This window comes from Frankliniella occidentalis, unplaced genomic scaffold (assembly GCF_000697945.3).
Source record: "Frankliniella occidentalis isolate FOCC.00 unplaced genomic scaffold, Focc_3.1 Scaffold21, whole genome shotgun sequence".
In the NCBI taxonomy this organism is placed as follows: Eukaryota; Metazoa; Arthropoda; class Insecta; order Thysanoptera; family Thripidae; genus Frankliniella; species Frankliniella occidentalis.
The window spans coordinates 868,285-884,243 of record NW_026267151.1 but is presented as its reverse complement, the minus strand read 5'-3'; the positions used below and the strand labels follow the sequence as shown (position 1 = coordinate 884,243).

The 15,959-nt window shown below is 41.0% G+C and overlaps 4 protein-coding genes across 6 annotated transcripts in view; 2 read left to right on the top strand and 2 right to left on the bottom strand.

The window, feature by feature from the left end:
- The window catches only part of LOC113204468 (uncharacterized), a gene marked incomplete in the record, with an annotated part of 6,812 nt that extends 3,101 nt beyond the window's left edge, over window positions 1-3,711 (top strand). The window contains 3 exon segments of the mRNA XM_052264777.1: window positions 1,760-1,980; window positions 2,535-2,816; window positions 2,921-3,711. Of these exon segments, the coding sequence (XP_052120737.1) occupies window positions 1,760-1,980; window positions 2,535-2,816; window positions 2,921-3,096 (679 nt within the window).
- Window positions 3,712-8,821, bottom strand: LOC113204467 (ero1-like protein). Its single transcript, XM_026419635.2, has 12 exons — window positions 8,424-8,821; window positions 8,153-8,272; window positions 7,986-8,069; window positions 7,824-7,904; window positions 7,658-7,737; window positions 7,382-7,567; window positions 7,019-7,065; window positions 6,857-6,949; window positions 6,519-6,771; window positions 6,278-6,431; window positions 6,008-6,156; window positions 3,712-5,925 (listed from the first exon to the last, which is right to left on the bottom strand). Exons 1-12 carry the CDS (start codon window positions 8,517-8,519, stop codon window positions 5,871-5,873), a joined length of 1,398 nt encoding a protein of 465 aa, XP_026275420.1. The 5' UTR covers window positions 8,520-8,821; the 3' UTR covers window positions 3,712-5,870.
- On the top strand, window positions 8,816-11,555 carry LOC113204466 (protein arginine methyltransferase NDUFAF7, mitochondrial). Of its 3 annotated transcripts, XM_026419634.2 has the most exons (10): window positions 8,816-8,834; window positions 9,223-9,344; window positions 9,437-9,672; window positions 9,753-9,866; window positions 9,955-10,163; window positions 10,280-10,481; window positions 10,557-10,673; window positions 10,751-10,894; window positions 10,978-11,151; window positions 11,244-11,555. In XM_026419634.2, exons 2-10 carry the CDS (start codon window positions 9,272-9,274, stop codon window positions 11,406-11,408), a joined length of 1,434 nt encoding a protein of 477 aa, XP_026275419.1. In that variant the 5' UTR covers window positions 8,816-8,834; window positions 9,223-9,271; the 3' UTR covers window positions 11,409-11,555. The 3 variants fall into 3 exon arrangements, with proteins under 3 accessions (XP_026275419.1, XP_052120736.1, XP_052120735.1); XM_052264776.1 differs by lacking the exon at window positions 8,816-8,834 and having other exon boundaries at window positions 8,957-9,344; window positions 11,221-11,555; XM_052264775.1 differs by lacking the exon at window positions 8,816-8,834 and having other exon boundaries at window positions 8,960-9,344.
- LOC113204465 (GRIP and coiled-coil domain-containing protein 1) lies at window positions 11,462-15,416 on the bottom strand. Its single transcript, XM_026419631.2, has 13 exons — window positions 15,210-15,416; window positions 15,021-15,118; window positions 14,819-14,934; window positions 14,435-14,698; window positions 14,044-14,189; window positions 13,708-13,963; window positions 13,467-13,631; window positions 13,198-13,375; window positions 12,970-13,111; window positions 12,738-12,879; window positions 12,400-12,663; window positions 12,025-12,317; window positions 11,462-11,950 (listed from the first exon to the last, which is right to left on the bottom strand). Exons 2-13 carry the CDS (start codon window positions 15,103-15,105, stop codon window positions 11,752-11,754), a joined length of 2,250 nt encoding a protein of 749 aa, XP_026275416.1. The 5' UTR covers window positions 15,106-15,118; window positions 15,210-15,416; the 3' UTR covers window positions 11,462-11,751.
- Window positions 15,417-15,959: the final 543 nt, after the last annotated feature.

The window sequence follows — 15,959 nt, the reverse complement described above, 5'->3', positions numbered from 1 at the left end:
GCGGCCACGACTGTGCTTTCGCAAATGGTGGTTGCATGGGAGGGGGCCTTGGAGGGGGGGGGGGGGGGGGGGGGGAGCGAAGGGCCCCCTTGCCTGTTTTCGCGACAAGTGATACACATCCATCACAGGAACTGCGTACGTGGTGTGTTGGGGGCGCAAATAATTACAATATGCGTAATGTGGGCAATGGTATGATGAAAAGTAGTGCAAGCCGATGCGGCGAGAAATATTTGGAAAGGGGGGGGGGACAGATTAGAGAGCCGGCCAGAAGTGTTTGAAGAACTAGGGGAAGGCCAAATTACGTCTGCGCCGTTCTAGTTTATCCGCACGATATCAAAAGTCAGACAGACAGTTTGCTCTGATGCAATAACTGCGATCTGAATCTCTTCCCTTTTCAGAAACTCTATTTTATAATCGGAGTCGTGTGTGGCGAAACTTATGGTGAGTCTCATGTGGGCCAAACTATCTTCACCTCACTCCGATGTACCGAGCCCGCCCTTCTATCAACCCCATTCACCTATGTACCGGTACTGGACGTTCGCCCTGATACATCTGGTACTTGATGGCTGTCGTTGGGAAAGAAGTGCGGGCGTGTTTTTTTTTGTTGTTTTTTTTTTACTTGTTTGTCGGGACAGGGTAGCAAATGACCCCTCGTCAAAGAAAAACGGAGCGCCCTGTGTTCGTGTGCTGAAGGGAGAAGAGCGAAGGGGCAGGGGCAGGGGGCACTTTGCCCTCCGCTAGAGACAGGGACTGCCTAAAAGAGGGGGCGGGGGGTTAATCAGCAATTCGCGACACTTAAACCCACCCGCGCGTTTGCGGCTCGAGGCGCGCGTTCTCTCCCACTCCAGCGCACGCCACATTTCGTCGTGAGAATCGTAACGCGACTCACGTCCATAGGTGGCACTCCCCGTCGAGTTTAGCCCAGTGAAACGCGGTCCCGTTGAGCCCCCCGTGTGGTACTCGCTTCGCGGGTGCGAGGTTTGGCACGGCACCGCGCTCATCGACGCAGACCTTGACCGTCACCGTCTCGGTAGGGGCCAGCCTGCTAGTCAACGACGTCAACCTCACGCCATGCCTGTGTCCTGAGGGATAAGAGGGGGGGTGGGGGGGCTCTTATCCCTCAGGACACAGGCATGGCGTGAGGTTGACGTCGTTGACTAGCAGGCTGGAGCAGGCTGGAGAACGCCGTTGATTGGAGGGGAAAGGCAGGAGTGATTTTGAAGGGAAGCGCTCCCCCGATGAGGTACCTAAAGTAGGCAACATGCGCCTGCTGTAGACAGAGGGTGGGATGTATGGTTAAAAGCCGCATTTTTTTCTGGTTCAATACTGTTCCGCATGCAGGCGTGCGGGTGGTCTTGCCTTTAACGACTCTCACCGCAGCGCTATACGGCCCCGTGCGCGTATGCAACCCGTCCGCACGCCTGCATCCGGTACATAGTGTGTTATCAGAGAAGAGTGCGACTGAGACCTACCCTGCATCCCACGCGACATCACGCCGCCGGCCAGGGAAAACTAAACCGCGGGAAGGATCATTTCCTTTTGGTCGTGCAAAGGCGGGATTGGAAAGAGGAATGGCTTTCGGTCGGTTGTTATGTGATGACCCCGCGGTCCGGTTATCAGGCTGTTTAATGTGCAATGGCGAGAGGCTGCGGCCCGCGCGCGCCGGCACGGCGGGGCAAGCTATCGGTTGGAGGAGTTTCATCTCGGGTTTCACATTCCGCCAAATTTCCACCTAAATTTTTGCACTTTTTCGTTGCAGTGTGCTGTCCCAAACCACGCAGCCAGCTCACATCGTCACCTTCCTGAGCGTGGCCCTGATCGCCGCCCTGCTCTTCCCCCGCCATGGCGCCCAGGACGGCAACTCGCAGTCGCAGGACAACCCCCACCGTGTGGACGAACCTTCGTCTTGGACCTACCTTACCTACGTCGTTTCGTTCGCGGCACATTTTGGGTCGCAGTTCTGGATGACGTTTGTTTCCGGTTAGTATTACAAAGTAAATATTTTTGGCAGTAGCCCATCGGTGCCGTTCTCTCTTCAAGTTATACTGTACCGGATGAAGGAGTGCGGGCAGACTTGCCTATCGTCGCTCACCCAAGCAGGATACGGCCCCGTACGAGTATGCAACCCGCACGCCTGAATCTGCTTACATTGTCACCAGAACAGAACGGGTCCGACTGGGGAGGGGGGGGCACCTGTAATAATTGAACACTCAGAAAGGAAGCTAGATACACGGCCGCTTGAAATGTGTTAGCTAGCGCGTGTATACTCTTAGACATGGCGAGGAAAATGCGAAGCACGAGGAAGCCCAGCCCCAGCCAGGACAAATGAGAAGCAGTCGGCACGAGTGGGCTTGACTCCGCTTCGACCCTGAGTAGGGAAGCCTGCCTTGCGCTGGGTTCAAGCTAGCTCCCGCATAAAACTATAGTTACTGTATTAAGATCTTTTCAGTGTGAAGTGTGCCATCTGCTAAAGATATGGCGTTGCAAATGTTCTAAATCGTTCTGAATGCAAATATGTGTCTACGGACTTGCAGGCCTTTCGCTGTTCTTCAGCTTGCCGCGCCACCACTTCGCCGAGGTGCAGAAAGTTCTGTTCCCGCTGTACTTCGGCATCAACGCGGCGCTCAGCCTGCTCACCCTGGGCACGTTCGTGCGCATGCAGCACGGCAGCCAGCACCAGTGGGACGCCGAGGTGATCGTGCAGGTGGGCAGCATGGTTCTATGCTTCCTGCTCGAGCTGCTCGTCCGGTTGTATCTCACCCCTCCATTGCTGCGTCTCATCACCGCCAAGACCGACATGGAGAAGACGGTAGCTGGTGAGTAGTTCTCGCGCTGCTGCTGTCTGTCTGCCTTGCCGAGCTTTGCCTCTCGCGCAGACGGACTCTCTGTATCACTGATTTCTGTTGTTCTGCTCTTGTAGGCGTAGGCCAGGAGGTGGGTCGGTATGACCTGGGGCCCCTCACGCAGTGCCCGCACTACGTGAAGATCCATCGGGCCTTTCGCAAGGTACACGCCGGCATAGCCCTAGCCAACATAGCCGCCATGGGCTGCACCGCTCTCCACGCGCACTATCTGGCCGGCAAGATTTGCATCTGAGCAGCAGGCGTTAGCGACGCAAACGTAAAAGACTGAAAACTGCACACAACCAGTTACTTTGTGCTTTATCTTGCAAGGACCTTACTTGTTCTGGTTAGTGTGACGGTGTTCCCACACTGAACACCCCCTGCCAGTGAAAGCGCCTGCAACGCAGTGGGTAGGCCAGCCCGCCAAGCAGCTGTGTGAAGACGGCGGCCCGCCCTGAGCGCGAAGTGCAAGGGCTCTCGTAGGGCGAGGGGGCGAGGGGCGCGAGAGAGCGTTTGGCGCCCAACGCTTCCTTGCGTTGAGTTAAGTTAGGAACATTGTGGGTGCACCTTGAGTGCTTCAGTATTCTATTTATTTTTAGTGGCCTAGTTGAATCAGAAGGGGGTGAAGTGGGGAGAACAATGACTCCCCCTATCGAGGTATTATGTTCTGTTGGTTGATGAAGCTTCTCTAGTCATGTTTTGATATATTTCCTCCAAAACCTGTGACACATTTGTCTTTTTGTATTGAGTGTGGTATCTGAACCTTGAATGTGAACAAGTGTGAGGAATTGGTCGTATGTTATGCTACAAGTTTGACAGGCGAATATTAATGTATGAAATAAATTTAAAATCAAGGTAGATAAACAAATTGCTCTAAATGATCACACTTCTTTAATAACAAAGATATCCCAGTCCATTTTACATGTGCAGGAACATTTTACATCAGATGAAAATGTTGACATGTCCAAGAACAGAACCAGGTGCTTGATAAACCATACATACACAATGTTTGAGTGCAAAATATATAGGGAGTGATTAACAAAATAAAACAGCAGTTTTTTTCACTAGCAGTTAGTTTTGAATTTAACTATGCAAGTTTTGTATTAGGCTCCAAAAAGCTAGAACCTGCAAACATGCATGTTGCTTGAGTCAACTTTTTAGGTGGTTGAGGAATACAGTATAGATCTATTAAATAAGAACAAATAACTACAGAAGGCAAGTAGACTGATATACACTGCATAAAAAAGGTGAGAAGCACTGGTTCAAAGATGGAAGATAAGATACTTAAATTTTGATTTTGTACAATGAGCTATTGAAACAAAAAAAATAATAATTAAACTTAACAACACATGGAAGGTTGTATATAAAATTTTGAAAGCTAAAACAAAATAGAAAATTGCTTCCACATTGGAGCTACTAATAATATTTATCTGTTAAGGTACAAGATTATCACAGTCATACAAACAACCAAGAAATACACCTAGCTGTTTCCAAACACTAAGTAAGGCTTTCTTCAGGGGTTAGTTGTTTACAATGACCTAAAACTGGAAAGTTTCCATTATACTACCATCACAATTATAAATACACAGTTACCACAAAGAATCAAAGAGACAATTATGTTACATCCAAGTATATTAGCGAGGATATTGAAATCTAATCTGTAAAAACTTCCTCTTATTTATAGAGTGGAAGAAACAAATTGACCTTATCTGAAAACAGCATTGAGATGTTATAAAGTCATGATCTATCAATGATTGATTCTAGAGTTTGAGCTGTCAGTAAACATATAGCTGCATATACTTCATGATTCATTCATGAAAGATGAAGGTATGAAGCCTGTGTAGCTGAAGCCACACAGTCATTTGTTTTAGGTATCTGATTGATTAAAACCAGCTTGAAGCTGGCTTCAGTTCTCGTTCAACCAATCAGTTTACTCAAAACAAATGACTGTGTGGCATCAGCTTTACCGGCTTCACCAAGACTAAATCGGTCATTACAGTCAAAGATAAATGTTAAGTAGTCAAAAACAAAAAGACCTCTACTTTCAAACACGAGTGTGCCATAACAAAATTCAAATTTGAACTGTCCTAAAATGGATGAAACTTACAAGTTAGTCTGTCAATTAAAACACTTACAGTACTAGATTACATTAAAGCAGCAGTTTGATAAATAGACTAATTGATGTGGTGATCCAAAATCCAAAATTCTTAACAGCTGCACCACAAAATAATATTTTCATTCTTGCACACTATAGTGCAATGCACACAACACTATTATCAGGAATGGTGCTTTAAAAACAGTTTAATTATGAGTACTTCAGAAAACCTCAAGATCTCACTGATGTACACAACAGAAGCTGTAAAGCAAATATACTACCCAAAACAATCTAGAATGACTGTTGTAAATTTTTGAGGAGGCTTAAGTACATAGACTATATGAGAGTTGTTTGAAGACGAAATATCAAGAAATTATAAAATCAGTCATTGTAAAAATAACTCTGGTTGAATGCCCTTTTCTTCCAGAGTGTCTTAAATTGTCATTTTAAAGTCATTAGATCAAAATATTTTGTTTTTCAAAATAAATATTGCTTCCTAAAATGAAAATACCCCCTTTAACATTTAGATAGAAAATGAGCCTTTAGGATATGACATATTTTGAATTGATTTTGAATTGACTTTCCTCAGATGCGATGCACTAGACATTTTTCTTGTAGAATGAGATGAAAAAGTGCAGCTATAACTTTAATATATAGGAACACAAATTGAAATTTTTTGACATATTATCCAAAATCAAATTGCCAAGGACTTAATGATGCATGCTCTGTATCAGGCACTTCCAAAATCTATCATCTTCTAGTAAACAGAGAGGACTTGTCTTTACATTCAGGAATGTTTTACTGCCTTCCTGGTCACAGCACAATAATTATTTTGATTACTCAAAAGAGTGGCCCAAACACTTCTTAAAACAAAAATATCACAATGTGATGTAATAGCACACGGCCCGCAGTCACAGCTCTGATAGGAGGTGCTACTCCCGTATCAAGTTTCGGAACTTTTCTAATTCATTTATGCTGTTGGATAATCTAAAAGAGAAACAAGACGACTTTAAAAATAGCTACAGATAAATTAAGGAAGTTAGTAACAACCACCATGAGTTTCAAATACCTTCCAAATGCATTAAAGAGTGTGACAATTTCACCTCTCTGAAGTTGAAACTGACTTTTTGCTGTCTGTCCAGGCTGCAGTCCAGGAGGACTGAGACTGTCAAATTTTCCTGAAAATAGAATCTTCAGTGCAGTTCCTATGCCTTGAACCTGTAAAAATGGATAGACAGAAACTTATTACTGATAATAATAAACTGAAAAAAATAAAATTTAAAAAAAGCAATCATTTATTAGTATGCAACATATCTTACAAACTAAAGTAGGAACTTGCCTGTAATTTTCCCCATAGTTTACATTTATCACAACCAACACAATCCATAATGACTGAAATGTTCCTAAAATGCTGTCGAAACTCATCCTTCAGTTCTCGAGCTTGAGCTCCACCCGTAAACATAGAACTTTCATCAAAATGACTGGGAAATGATCTGAAAGTACATATTTGATGTAAAAACAGGATAGAAAAGACATTCATAAAAACTCACTACATCAGGATAAAAAATGAAAGAACGTACTTGATAACAGATAGAAGATCTTTAACAGCATCTCTCACATCACTGTCATTTTCTTCTGAACCAGTATAGAACTCCTCGTTTGCAAGGTAAGGGGCAGCTTTTGCAAGGGCTCTGAGTTCTAATAAATACAGGAAATACAAATTGCGCAGCCAGTGCGGACCTTCATTGTCAGTTGTCATTGGGCTAAAACGACGTTTGAATTCCTCTAAATTAGGTCCCCATTTCCCATTAGGTGCTATCAGTGATTCTTTATCTAGTTTAAAAAATAAGTTGTCAATGAAATTATTAATTTGATGTTAAATAATGTAGTGGAAGATTTGACTAAATAAGTACTTTACCAGAAAGAAGATATTTAGAGCAGAGATGTATATTAATGCTGGTGTGCATTCCTGAGATCACTCGGTAGAACACCCTTTTCTCCAGACACATTCCTGTAATATTCGTTCACAGTTATATTGACAAAAATAATATATGTGAATAACTGTGCACATGCTACTCACTGTCAAGCTGAGACGACTGAATAAATAAATCATAGTGATTTTCTGGTCTGTTGAAAAAAGTAATTGAAAAATAGTAAAAAGAATTATGACATACAGCAGATAATTGACCATTTCACCCAGCAGCCACCCTGACGGTCTTCCAGTTGGTGCAACGTCCTTTACGATCTTGTAAAGGACTGGGATATTTAATTAAATGTGACTCCTGATCGTTGCTTGGTTGTCAGAGAGCCCGTCACCAACCAGAAAATGCATATGAGGCTGCCTCCAAGAGCCACAAACAGATGTTGTACAAACCGGAAGACCGCCAGTGCGGCTGCCAAGTGAAATGGTCAATTAGCATGATATATTTTATAATTTATTTACCTAAAACAATTTTCCTTGTATATACTGTTCCAAATTCTATGAGCTGATTTACCCTTATAACCTGTATAGCGCTCAGGATTTAGCAATAGATCAACGTACTGGGCATCTTTATCATCACCCAATTCACAGAAATTATCTAGAGCATCATGGGCTTGCCATTTTTCAAACTCTTCGTATGCTGCAGCACTGTGAAAAAATTAAATAAAAAAGAGCTAAGCTAATCAGCAAATAGTGAGAGGAAGAAGATTTAAAATTTAGAAAACCACATGAACATACCTTATAGTGGTATTGATAAATCCTAGTTCATCGTCATGGTCTGCTTCGGGATCTTCACAGTCCTCATTTCCATCATAGAACTAAATTGAAAAGCAGAATGGTTAGTTAAGGTTAGTTGAGCAACAGGATTGTGGAGATAGCTTAAATAAAAGTCTTTGCTTTTTACCCGCAGTGACATATCTTGATTGCCGAAGATTGAGTTCATAGAATTGTGATTATACTGCTTTAGTCCGGGTGGAATGTCTTCCTAGTACAGAGAAAATTTAAAAGAATTTTTTAACTAAAAGTACATATTGCATTACGAGTATTTATAGAACTCAATACTCACTTCCTGGCAAGCTTGAACATTGCAATAACGCATTGCACACCTGCTGTCATCCGTCCAAAACGGACAATCCCTTTTTAAATGAACCTATGTCAAAATGAAAAAAAAATTATATTTGAACTTCATGTGAAGAAGCTTAGTAATAAAATACACTCTTTCATTACAGCTACCTTGTAGAAACGGAAATAATCATTTGATAATAAACTCTGAAGTCGAGGAAATATTTTCATATTATTAAAGTGGTCGACTGTGTCTACATTGCAACTGCAATCGTCAATTCTTCCTTTTAACTGAAAATGAATTTGATCAACATTACTTTTAGAATTGTTACTCTATGAAACAATAAATCTGGTTCAAATAATAATTTAAAATACAAACAATTAATTTCAAAAGCTTTGATAAAGTTATTATAACAGACATATGTTAAAGAGACATTTTTACCTTGCAGAAACAACTTTGACTGGTATCAGTGGTGAAATAAGCAACACAAATTAAGGGAAGGAAGAGGCAGAGAGCTGCACCGTAGTATACCTTCATTATTATCCCCCCCAATTAATTTTTTTCAAGAGCCTTGTAAAAGTTTCCAAGTGGCCAAAACAATGGGGACAGCTCACTCTCGGATTATTTGTTGACATAACCAAAACCTAACTGTAAACAATGTACGTGCTAATGGGCACGTCAGAACCTCAAGTTGACGCCCCACTCGTCAGCGTCGGCTGCTGGACACCTGGACACAACTTTTTGAGAACCATGCGAGAACGGAACACTCCCCCTTTTCACAGTTTTGGACCGCTGGGTTGTGCTTTGGGGCCCTACGACACCCTCAGCGGGTATATATATAGACCGTTTAACGTAAGGACAATCAATCAAACTGATAAAAGGTGACAGAAGACAATTCTGATGATGATTTCATCCAAAAAACAGAGTAGTAAGAAAGAAAGGCGACCACAATTGAGTATGGAGCGTATCCCTCGTGGACCAATCAAATTGCTCCAAATAAGCCCTAGCCGGCACACCGCCTTTTTTTGTGACCAATAAGAAAACAGAAGAAACAGCTGATTTGCTTTCTGCTTCGAATATATGTTGTTTATATTTTGACTAACCATCAAATCTTTTCTTTTTCCGAAGTTATTATACCAATGCTGATAACACAAAATTTAAGTGGAAAAAAATGTAGCTCGGACATGTAATCAGATGCTTCATGTCATACATCTCTTATTTCTCTATTCAATTAATTTAGGTATTCGATTCAAAAGCACAATATTTGCTATATTTTCTTCTGATTTAAAATGGCCATGTCAATACGTTCTACTAGAATCTTCAATTCCAAGCGAGAATCATTTTTAATGTTTTTTAAAAAAGGTGAGTCACCATCACTAGTTCATTACTAACTGCATGAGATTTTTAAAAAATTAAATCTATTCAATACCTACTAAATTAAACTGTAATTCTAGGTGCACGCCTGTTAAGTGCGTCATCATCTAAATACACTATTAAACCTCAGAAGAATCACATGACCATAGCCGAACAGATACGTGCTCGTATTGAAGTTCGAGGTCCTCTTAGTGTTGCGGACTACATGAGAGCTGTGCTGACGAGCCCATCAGGAGGGTATTATATGTACAAGGATGTACTTGGACGGCAAGGTGATTTCACTACCTCTCCAGAAATATCCCAGCTCTTTGGTGATGTAGGCTCTTTTAATTCACATTCCTAAATACTCTGTCCTATAGTGATGACTTTTTCTACTTATATTCCTTTGTTTCTAAGATGGTTGGTGTCTGGTATGTAAATGAACTAAAAAAGTTTCATGCACCTTCTCAACCTCTTCAACTGGTTGAACTTGGTCCTGGTCGTGGCACATTAATAGCAGATGTGCTTAATGTAAGTTTGTTATAATTAGTGGAAGGTTGTTATAATAATCCTGTAGCTATTATCTGAATCTGTTATAAGAGAAGTATCTATATCACAGGTCTTTAAGTTGTTGAGGGGCAAAGAAGGATTGAGTGTGCACCTGGTTGAAATAAGTCCAGAATTCAGTCGTATACAAGCAGAGAAACTCTGCCAGAAAGGAACAGTACAGCAAGCAAGTTTCTTTGTTGAAAGAGAAGTGTCTGGAAATATAGCCAAAGGACGAAAGTATGGAGTGAAAAATGACGACACTGAAGGCAAAGTTACTGGGTTTGTAATTTTTCTCTGTACAACACTAAATATCTAAATGTGCCTAAAGAAAGAACAATCTTAGTATCTGTAATATGCATTCCAAAACATCATCATTGTACTTTCATGTGTTTTAGGAAGAAGTCATCCTTTAGCACAATTACTGTGGAACGTCCATCAAATTTAGTCAAGAAAACAGAATCAAAACACTACCAAGAAGGTGTTATGGATGATGGAACTCCTGTTTATTGGTATTATTCACTTTCTGAAGTGCCGAATAATTTTTCTTGTTTTCTGGCTCATGAGTTTTTTGATGCTTTACCAGTTCATAAATTCAAGGCAAGTAATACTGATGATGGTAGCTCTTGATTCTGATAGTTTTGAGATATTAAATATTTCAGTTGGTTCTTCCAGAAAACACCTGAGGGTTGGAGGGAAATACTTGTCACAACTGATACTGATAGAGGACCAGACTGTTTTAAATTTGTTATATCTCGATTTGGAACTCCTGCATCAAAAATTTTCATGAAGGTATTAATTAATTGTGTATTACATGGTGCATTGTGTCTAAATTCTGCAGGAGTTGATGAATGTACTTGAACTTTTAGCCCTGGGATGAGAGAGAAGAAGTGGAAGTGTGCCCCGATTCTGGTCTAATAGCTCAACAGATTGCAGCCAGACTTGAAGCTCAAGGGGGCGCAGCCTTAATAATTGACTATGGAAGTGAAGATGAAAGTTGTGATACATTTCGGGTAAGAACTTTTGTGATTTTATGTCTTTTCTGGGCTTTACTTTAATATTTAACTTCTAGGAATGGTAATTTTTCTCTCGACAGGCATTTAAACAACATCAACAGGTTGATCCCTTAGTTTCTCCTGGCACCGCAGACTTGACGGCTGATGTAGACTTCACTTATTTGCGTAATGCTGTGAGTGATAAAGCTTTAGCTTTTGGACCAGTATCACAGTCTCACTTTCTAAAGGAAGTTGGTATTGATCTTCGGTTAAAGGTACAAAAATTCTTCTTGTTTTAAATTTATGGTCAGTTTTTACTTGTTGTAAACCCTTTCATTTAATAGTGTGTTGTGGTTTTGTATTATAGAGTTTATTGGAGCAGTGCCCCAATGAACAGAAATCTCAATTGGAAAGTGGCTACAAAATGCTCATGGAGTCCATGGGTGAACGTTTCAAATTTTTTGCTCTATTTCCAAATATTTTGAAAGATCATCTTCAAAAGTTTCCAGTTGCTGGATTTCCTAAACTATAGACTAACAGTCATAGTAAATGTTAGGTTTGATGACTAATATAAGTAAAAATTAATGATGTATTGGACCCTTTATTAATGGAATACAAAAAAAAGGCACTCCTGAATCATGATTAAATACCAATAAAATCACCAGTAAGTAATTTTCAATTTCAATTTTTCAATTCAATTATCTCGATTACTAGTTACTAAAACATTACGTACAATATCACAGCAAAGGTGAGCCTTGATGACCCTCAATATTCTAAATTTGCATTAATATAGCACAGCAAATTATAGTCAGTCAAAAGTAGTAATTCACATGCCGGATGAGTACAAAATTGTAGTTAAAGTTCCACAACAGAATTCAAGTTGCATTGTACCACCAGCTATTACTGCTATGACGCCTCACACGATCCAACTCATCTTCACTAAATTTCAAAACAGCCCCAATAGCATTAAGCATATGCTGCTTGGAGCTGGGACTGCTTGTTTCAAGGAAGCTCAACACAACATTCTTCAAATACTCGAGATTGGCACCTTCACGAGACTGACAGCGCTCCAATCTGCAATAGAATAGATATTATCTTGGTATTATTCAATCTAAGCATCATTATTTTGAATGGACCACAACTACTACCTTGCAACAGATTCCCTAAGGCGTAAAGTTTCTTCACTGTGTCTTTCGCGCTCAACAGCAAGCATCTTAGTCATATCTCTTAAAGTGTTGTCAAGTTTGTTACGAGTCTTTCTCAGATTACTTATGTCCACTTCTCTTCTGGCAAGTTCGTGAGCATAATGAAGGATATGAGGGCTATCTCCGGGACCCACACTATTCATACCAGTTTCAGATTGTAGTGTACCAAGGAGGATCCCTGGCAAAGCGCTTGACATTGTCTGGTCTGAGGGGATTTTGGGCAAGTCACCGATTGCCTATGAGTCAGAAAATTGCACGATTTATATATTTGAAACCATTCTTACATTAGGAAGAATAGTAATTTTATTTTGTACTGACCTCTGCAGTATGAGACTGTTGTTCATGAATTTCTTCAGAAGTTGAGGATGCACTGCTGCTTAACTCATTGTTCTTGCCTAATGGAAGAAACATCTGGAAACTGCTTTTTAGAGTGCGTATTTCTTGTTCCTTATCTTCAAGTAACGCCAGAGATCGCTCTCGTTGTAGAGCCAACTGTTGTTCTGTTTGAATAGCTCGAGAACGTAACTCAATTTCAAGATTTTGGACTTTCTCACGCCAAGAATTCTTTTCTGTTTCAATTTGCTGCCATGGATGAAATAAACCCAATGAGTACTGTAAGTTTCATTAGTAAGACACTGGTAGAACAATTGGCGTACCTGTTGAAAGCGAGTTGCTTGAGCTTTCCATTCTTGCTCAGCACATTCAACTTGTTCAAGCTGGGTGTTGAGCATACGAACTCTTTCTTGGAGGCTTCTTATCTGAATATGTAGAGCCTCAGCAGCAGTTTCTTCCCTAGGTCTACGGAAAAACAGCCAAACCATACATGAAAATTTCTAATTGTTTAATAAGAAGCAATAGGTTTCAGGAGCAAAGCTATTATTAATTTACCTTGAGTGATATAGAGATGTATGCAACTTAGTACTTTTAGTCTGTTGCAGCTCTTGCAAAAGTTTCTCTCTTTCTTCTCTACATGCAGCATGTAGTTCTGTTTGGCGGTTACCAAAATCCATGAATAGATTAAAAATGGTGTCTAAAAATTAAAAAGGACTTATATTAAAAATAATAATTTTTAACAACCTCTTGGATTACACTATATTGCTGTATGTTGGGAATTACCTTCTATGTCAATTGGTTTCTCTGAAACTCGATTAGATTCCATCAGTTTTTCTTTCAACTTTGAAATCTCTTGTAATATATTATGGACATTGGTAGTGGAATCTAATTCAATTGTAGATTCATCCTTCTCAGATTTGTTAACAGTGGGATTACTCATGCTAAGTTGTGCTATATGATCCTGGTCAAGTCCAAAAATATTTATGTAAGAAGAAATTACAGTATTAAAAATTTTAAGATTTAGAAATTTAACGAAGGTAGTTTATGCATACCTTCAATTTATGAATAGCTTGCTGGTCCTGCTGGCGTAAGCGATCATAACTTCCCACAGTTTCTGAAAGTTCAGCCAAGTGGGATTCCAAATTAGCAACACGTTCCTCATGGACTGCTGCCAAATGCTTTGCTGTGTCTTCAGCATCTTTTGCACGGCGTTGTTCCTGAGGGGCAAGGATTTTAATTATTTTGACATTAGACACCAATAAGTAAAATATGTATTGATTTATATTAATGAACCTCTTGAATAGCAACAGTGTGCTGTTGTTTCAGTTGAGACATTTCTGCTTGCAGCTGAAGAAGGAGAGGTGATGTTTCTTGAGCAGTTGCTTCACTGCGACGTAACTTCGCTCTCATAGATTCTATTTCATTGTGAGCATCTCGTAGTCTCTTTTCAGATAGATCTGCTACAGACAAACGACCTTTCAGCTCTGTGATGGTGGATTCAAGATTTTCTTTAGCTGTTCGCTCCTCAGTAGTCAATTTCTGGAGCTCCCTATGGAGAGAGAATGTTACTAATTGAAGAATTATTGGTGACTTATTAAAAAGGAAACCTTGAAACTTCTAAATTCTTACATTATCATAGCTCCATGGTCAGTGTGCTCCTTTTCTCTTTCATGCCTTTCAACAATGAGTTTTGATTTTACAGCTTCCAATTCTAAACGATGTTGCTTCTCTAAGTCTTTCATCTGACTCTGAAGGTCTTGAATTGTTTTTTCTTTCTGCAAAAAATACAAGAATACTGTATTGATGATGCAGGCTAACAGTGTAGATAGGGAAAGGCAGGATAGAGTCCTACACTGAAGCAGGACACTCTCTTGTTTTTAGAGTTCTATCACACATGCTAATGTTTGCTCCATCTCCCTTTCGCTGAGAAGGGTCAGCAACATTAGTGCATGACCCCTAAATGTTGGTTGAAGTTTTTCTAATAATTTTGACAGAGAGATAAAATAATAGCTAAACGAACCTCTTCCTTTTCTTGACGTAATTTCTTTTTATCTGCCTGAAATCCTGCTTCCATCTTAGATTTCTCAGCAGATAAGGTGGATAGGGCATTTGTTAATGTTGCCAGTTGTAAACGTAACTGTTCAACACTGGATTCATCTCCGTCAACTGGTGTGGCCACTGTCTGGGCTTCCTTTGCATTTTCTGTACTTTGCTCAAGATTATCACCTTCATTTTTTGGAGAGTCACACCCAGTGACTGTTGTTTTCGCCTCACTCGCAGTTTCCTGCAATAATGAAAATAATTGGGTAACAGAGCAGTAGAGCAAAGCTGTTCAATCAGGGTCTAACGGTTTTCAATGGATAGTTTTCAACAAGTGTTCAGACAACTTGTCAATGAGTCTCACCTTTTCACTAGCAGATTTTACAGGATTTATTTGGCTTTGAGATGCAGTAAGTGCAATCAAACTTCCTTCAAGTGCCTCCTTTTCTTTTGACAAGCCCTTGTATGCAGTGACCACATCTGGTACATGATATGCAGAGGAATTAGTAAGTGTAAACAATGGTGAGATTATGGTGTGTTCTTGGAATGATTGAAGTAGATATTACCTCTCAATCGACTTTCGTATCTTGAAAGCTTCACTTTCTGCTCCTCAACGTACCTTAGAAGTTCTGATTTACTAAGTTTTTCCATTGTGATATGTTAACTATATGTAAAAATAATTTGAGTTATGTAAACAATAATAATAATTATATACTATCAGAATTTTGGATTGTTGTAGGTTATGGTACACGTACACATCGAATTTAGGACCTGACAGCTGTTAACTGATGTGTAAATAGCACTTCTACCGACGAATTTGTAAGGATAGCGAAAAATATAAATCGCTTTTAAGATGCATTGTGGTGAGGAGGACTATTCTGAGGCAGGCCAAAGGCAAAGAACAGACGACGTACGTGTCATCTGTGCATAACTACTGCTTACTGTATTGTGATGGGTGGTTGTGGCTGGGGCCGCTAGATGGCGCTGCGCAAAAGCGGCGCGGACAGGCGGCTCGCTGGGAGGCGCCAATTTGGAACTGAAACGCGGGACGTACGAAAATGTATCAGGCGCGACCTTGCCTTTTCTCATGGGCGCGACGACATAAAAAAAAGGTCTCTAGTGTGCCGCCGGAAAGGTAGATAATTTTTGCTCCAAAACCCCTGTATGTAGGCAACCCACGGTGCATCGACCCCCCCCCCCCCCTGTCAGCCGAACCTTATACCGCGACTGAATGACTGAATTGTACGAAGCTGGCGCTGGAGCACCGCTGGACTGAATTAAGCAGTGCAAAGTATCGTGATCGCGCTTGAAAATAGGCCGCATGTGCTCGGCAACCCACCCGCCACGGAGTATATGACCACCAATGGGTTGTGCACCGGAGTCCGGGAAGGCCTGCCACCCCTTCACCACTCGCACTCTCCTCACTCACTGCCCGACGTTTCTAGACTCACCCTCCCCTCCCGCGAGGCGCGAGTTAGACCCCCCTCCCCCCCCTCCCACTCCCC

Excerpts from the sequence above, each read along its gene's own strand:
- LOC113204467 (XM_026419635.2), bottom strand. The coding sequence starts at position 8,519 with ATGAAGGTATACTACGGTGCAGCTCTCTGCCTCTTCCTTCCCTTAATT. Across the intron at positions 8,070-8,152 it reads ATTATTTCCGTTTCTACAAG|GTTCATTTAAAAAGGGATTG; the intron begins GTAGCTGTAATG and ends ATTTTGACATAG. Across the intron at positions 6,432-6,518 it reads GATCTTCTATCTGTTATCAA|ATCATTTCCCAGTCATTTTG; the intron begins GTACGTTCTTTC and ends ATGTACTTTCAG.
- LOC113204466 (XM_026419634.2), top strand. The coding sequence starts at position 9,272 with ATGGCCATGTCAATACGTTCTACTAGAATCTTCAATTCCAAGCGAGAA. Across the intron at positions 9,345-9,436 it reads TTTAATGTTTTTTAAAAAAG|GTGCACGCCTGTTAAGTGCG; the intron begins GTGAGTCACCAT and ends CTGTAATTCTAG. Across the intron at positions 10,482-10,556 it reads TACCAGTTCATAAATTCAAG|AAAACACCTGAGGGTTGGAG; the intron begins GCAAGTAATACT and ends TGGTTCTTCCAG.
- LOC113204465 (XM_026419631.2), bottom strand. The coding sequence starts at position 15,105 with ATGGAAAAACTTAGTAAATCAGAACTTCTAAGGTACGTTGAGGAGCAG. Across the intron at positions 13,112-13,197 it reads GAAACCAATTGACATAGAAG|ACACCATTTTTAATCTATTC; the intron begins GTAATTCCCAAC and ends TTTAATTTTTAG. Across the intron at positions 12,318-12,399 it reads AACAGTCTCATACTGCAGAG|GCAATCGGTGACTTGCCCAA; the intron begins GTCAGTACAAAA and ends TCTGACTCATAG.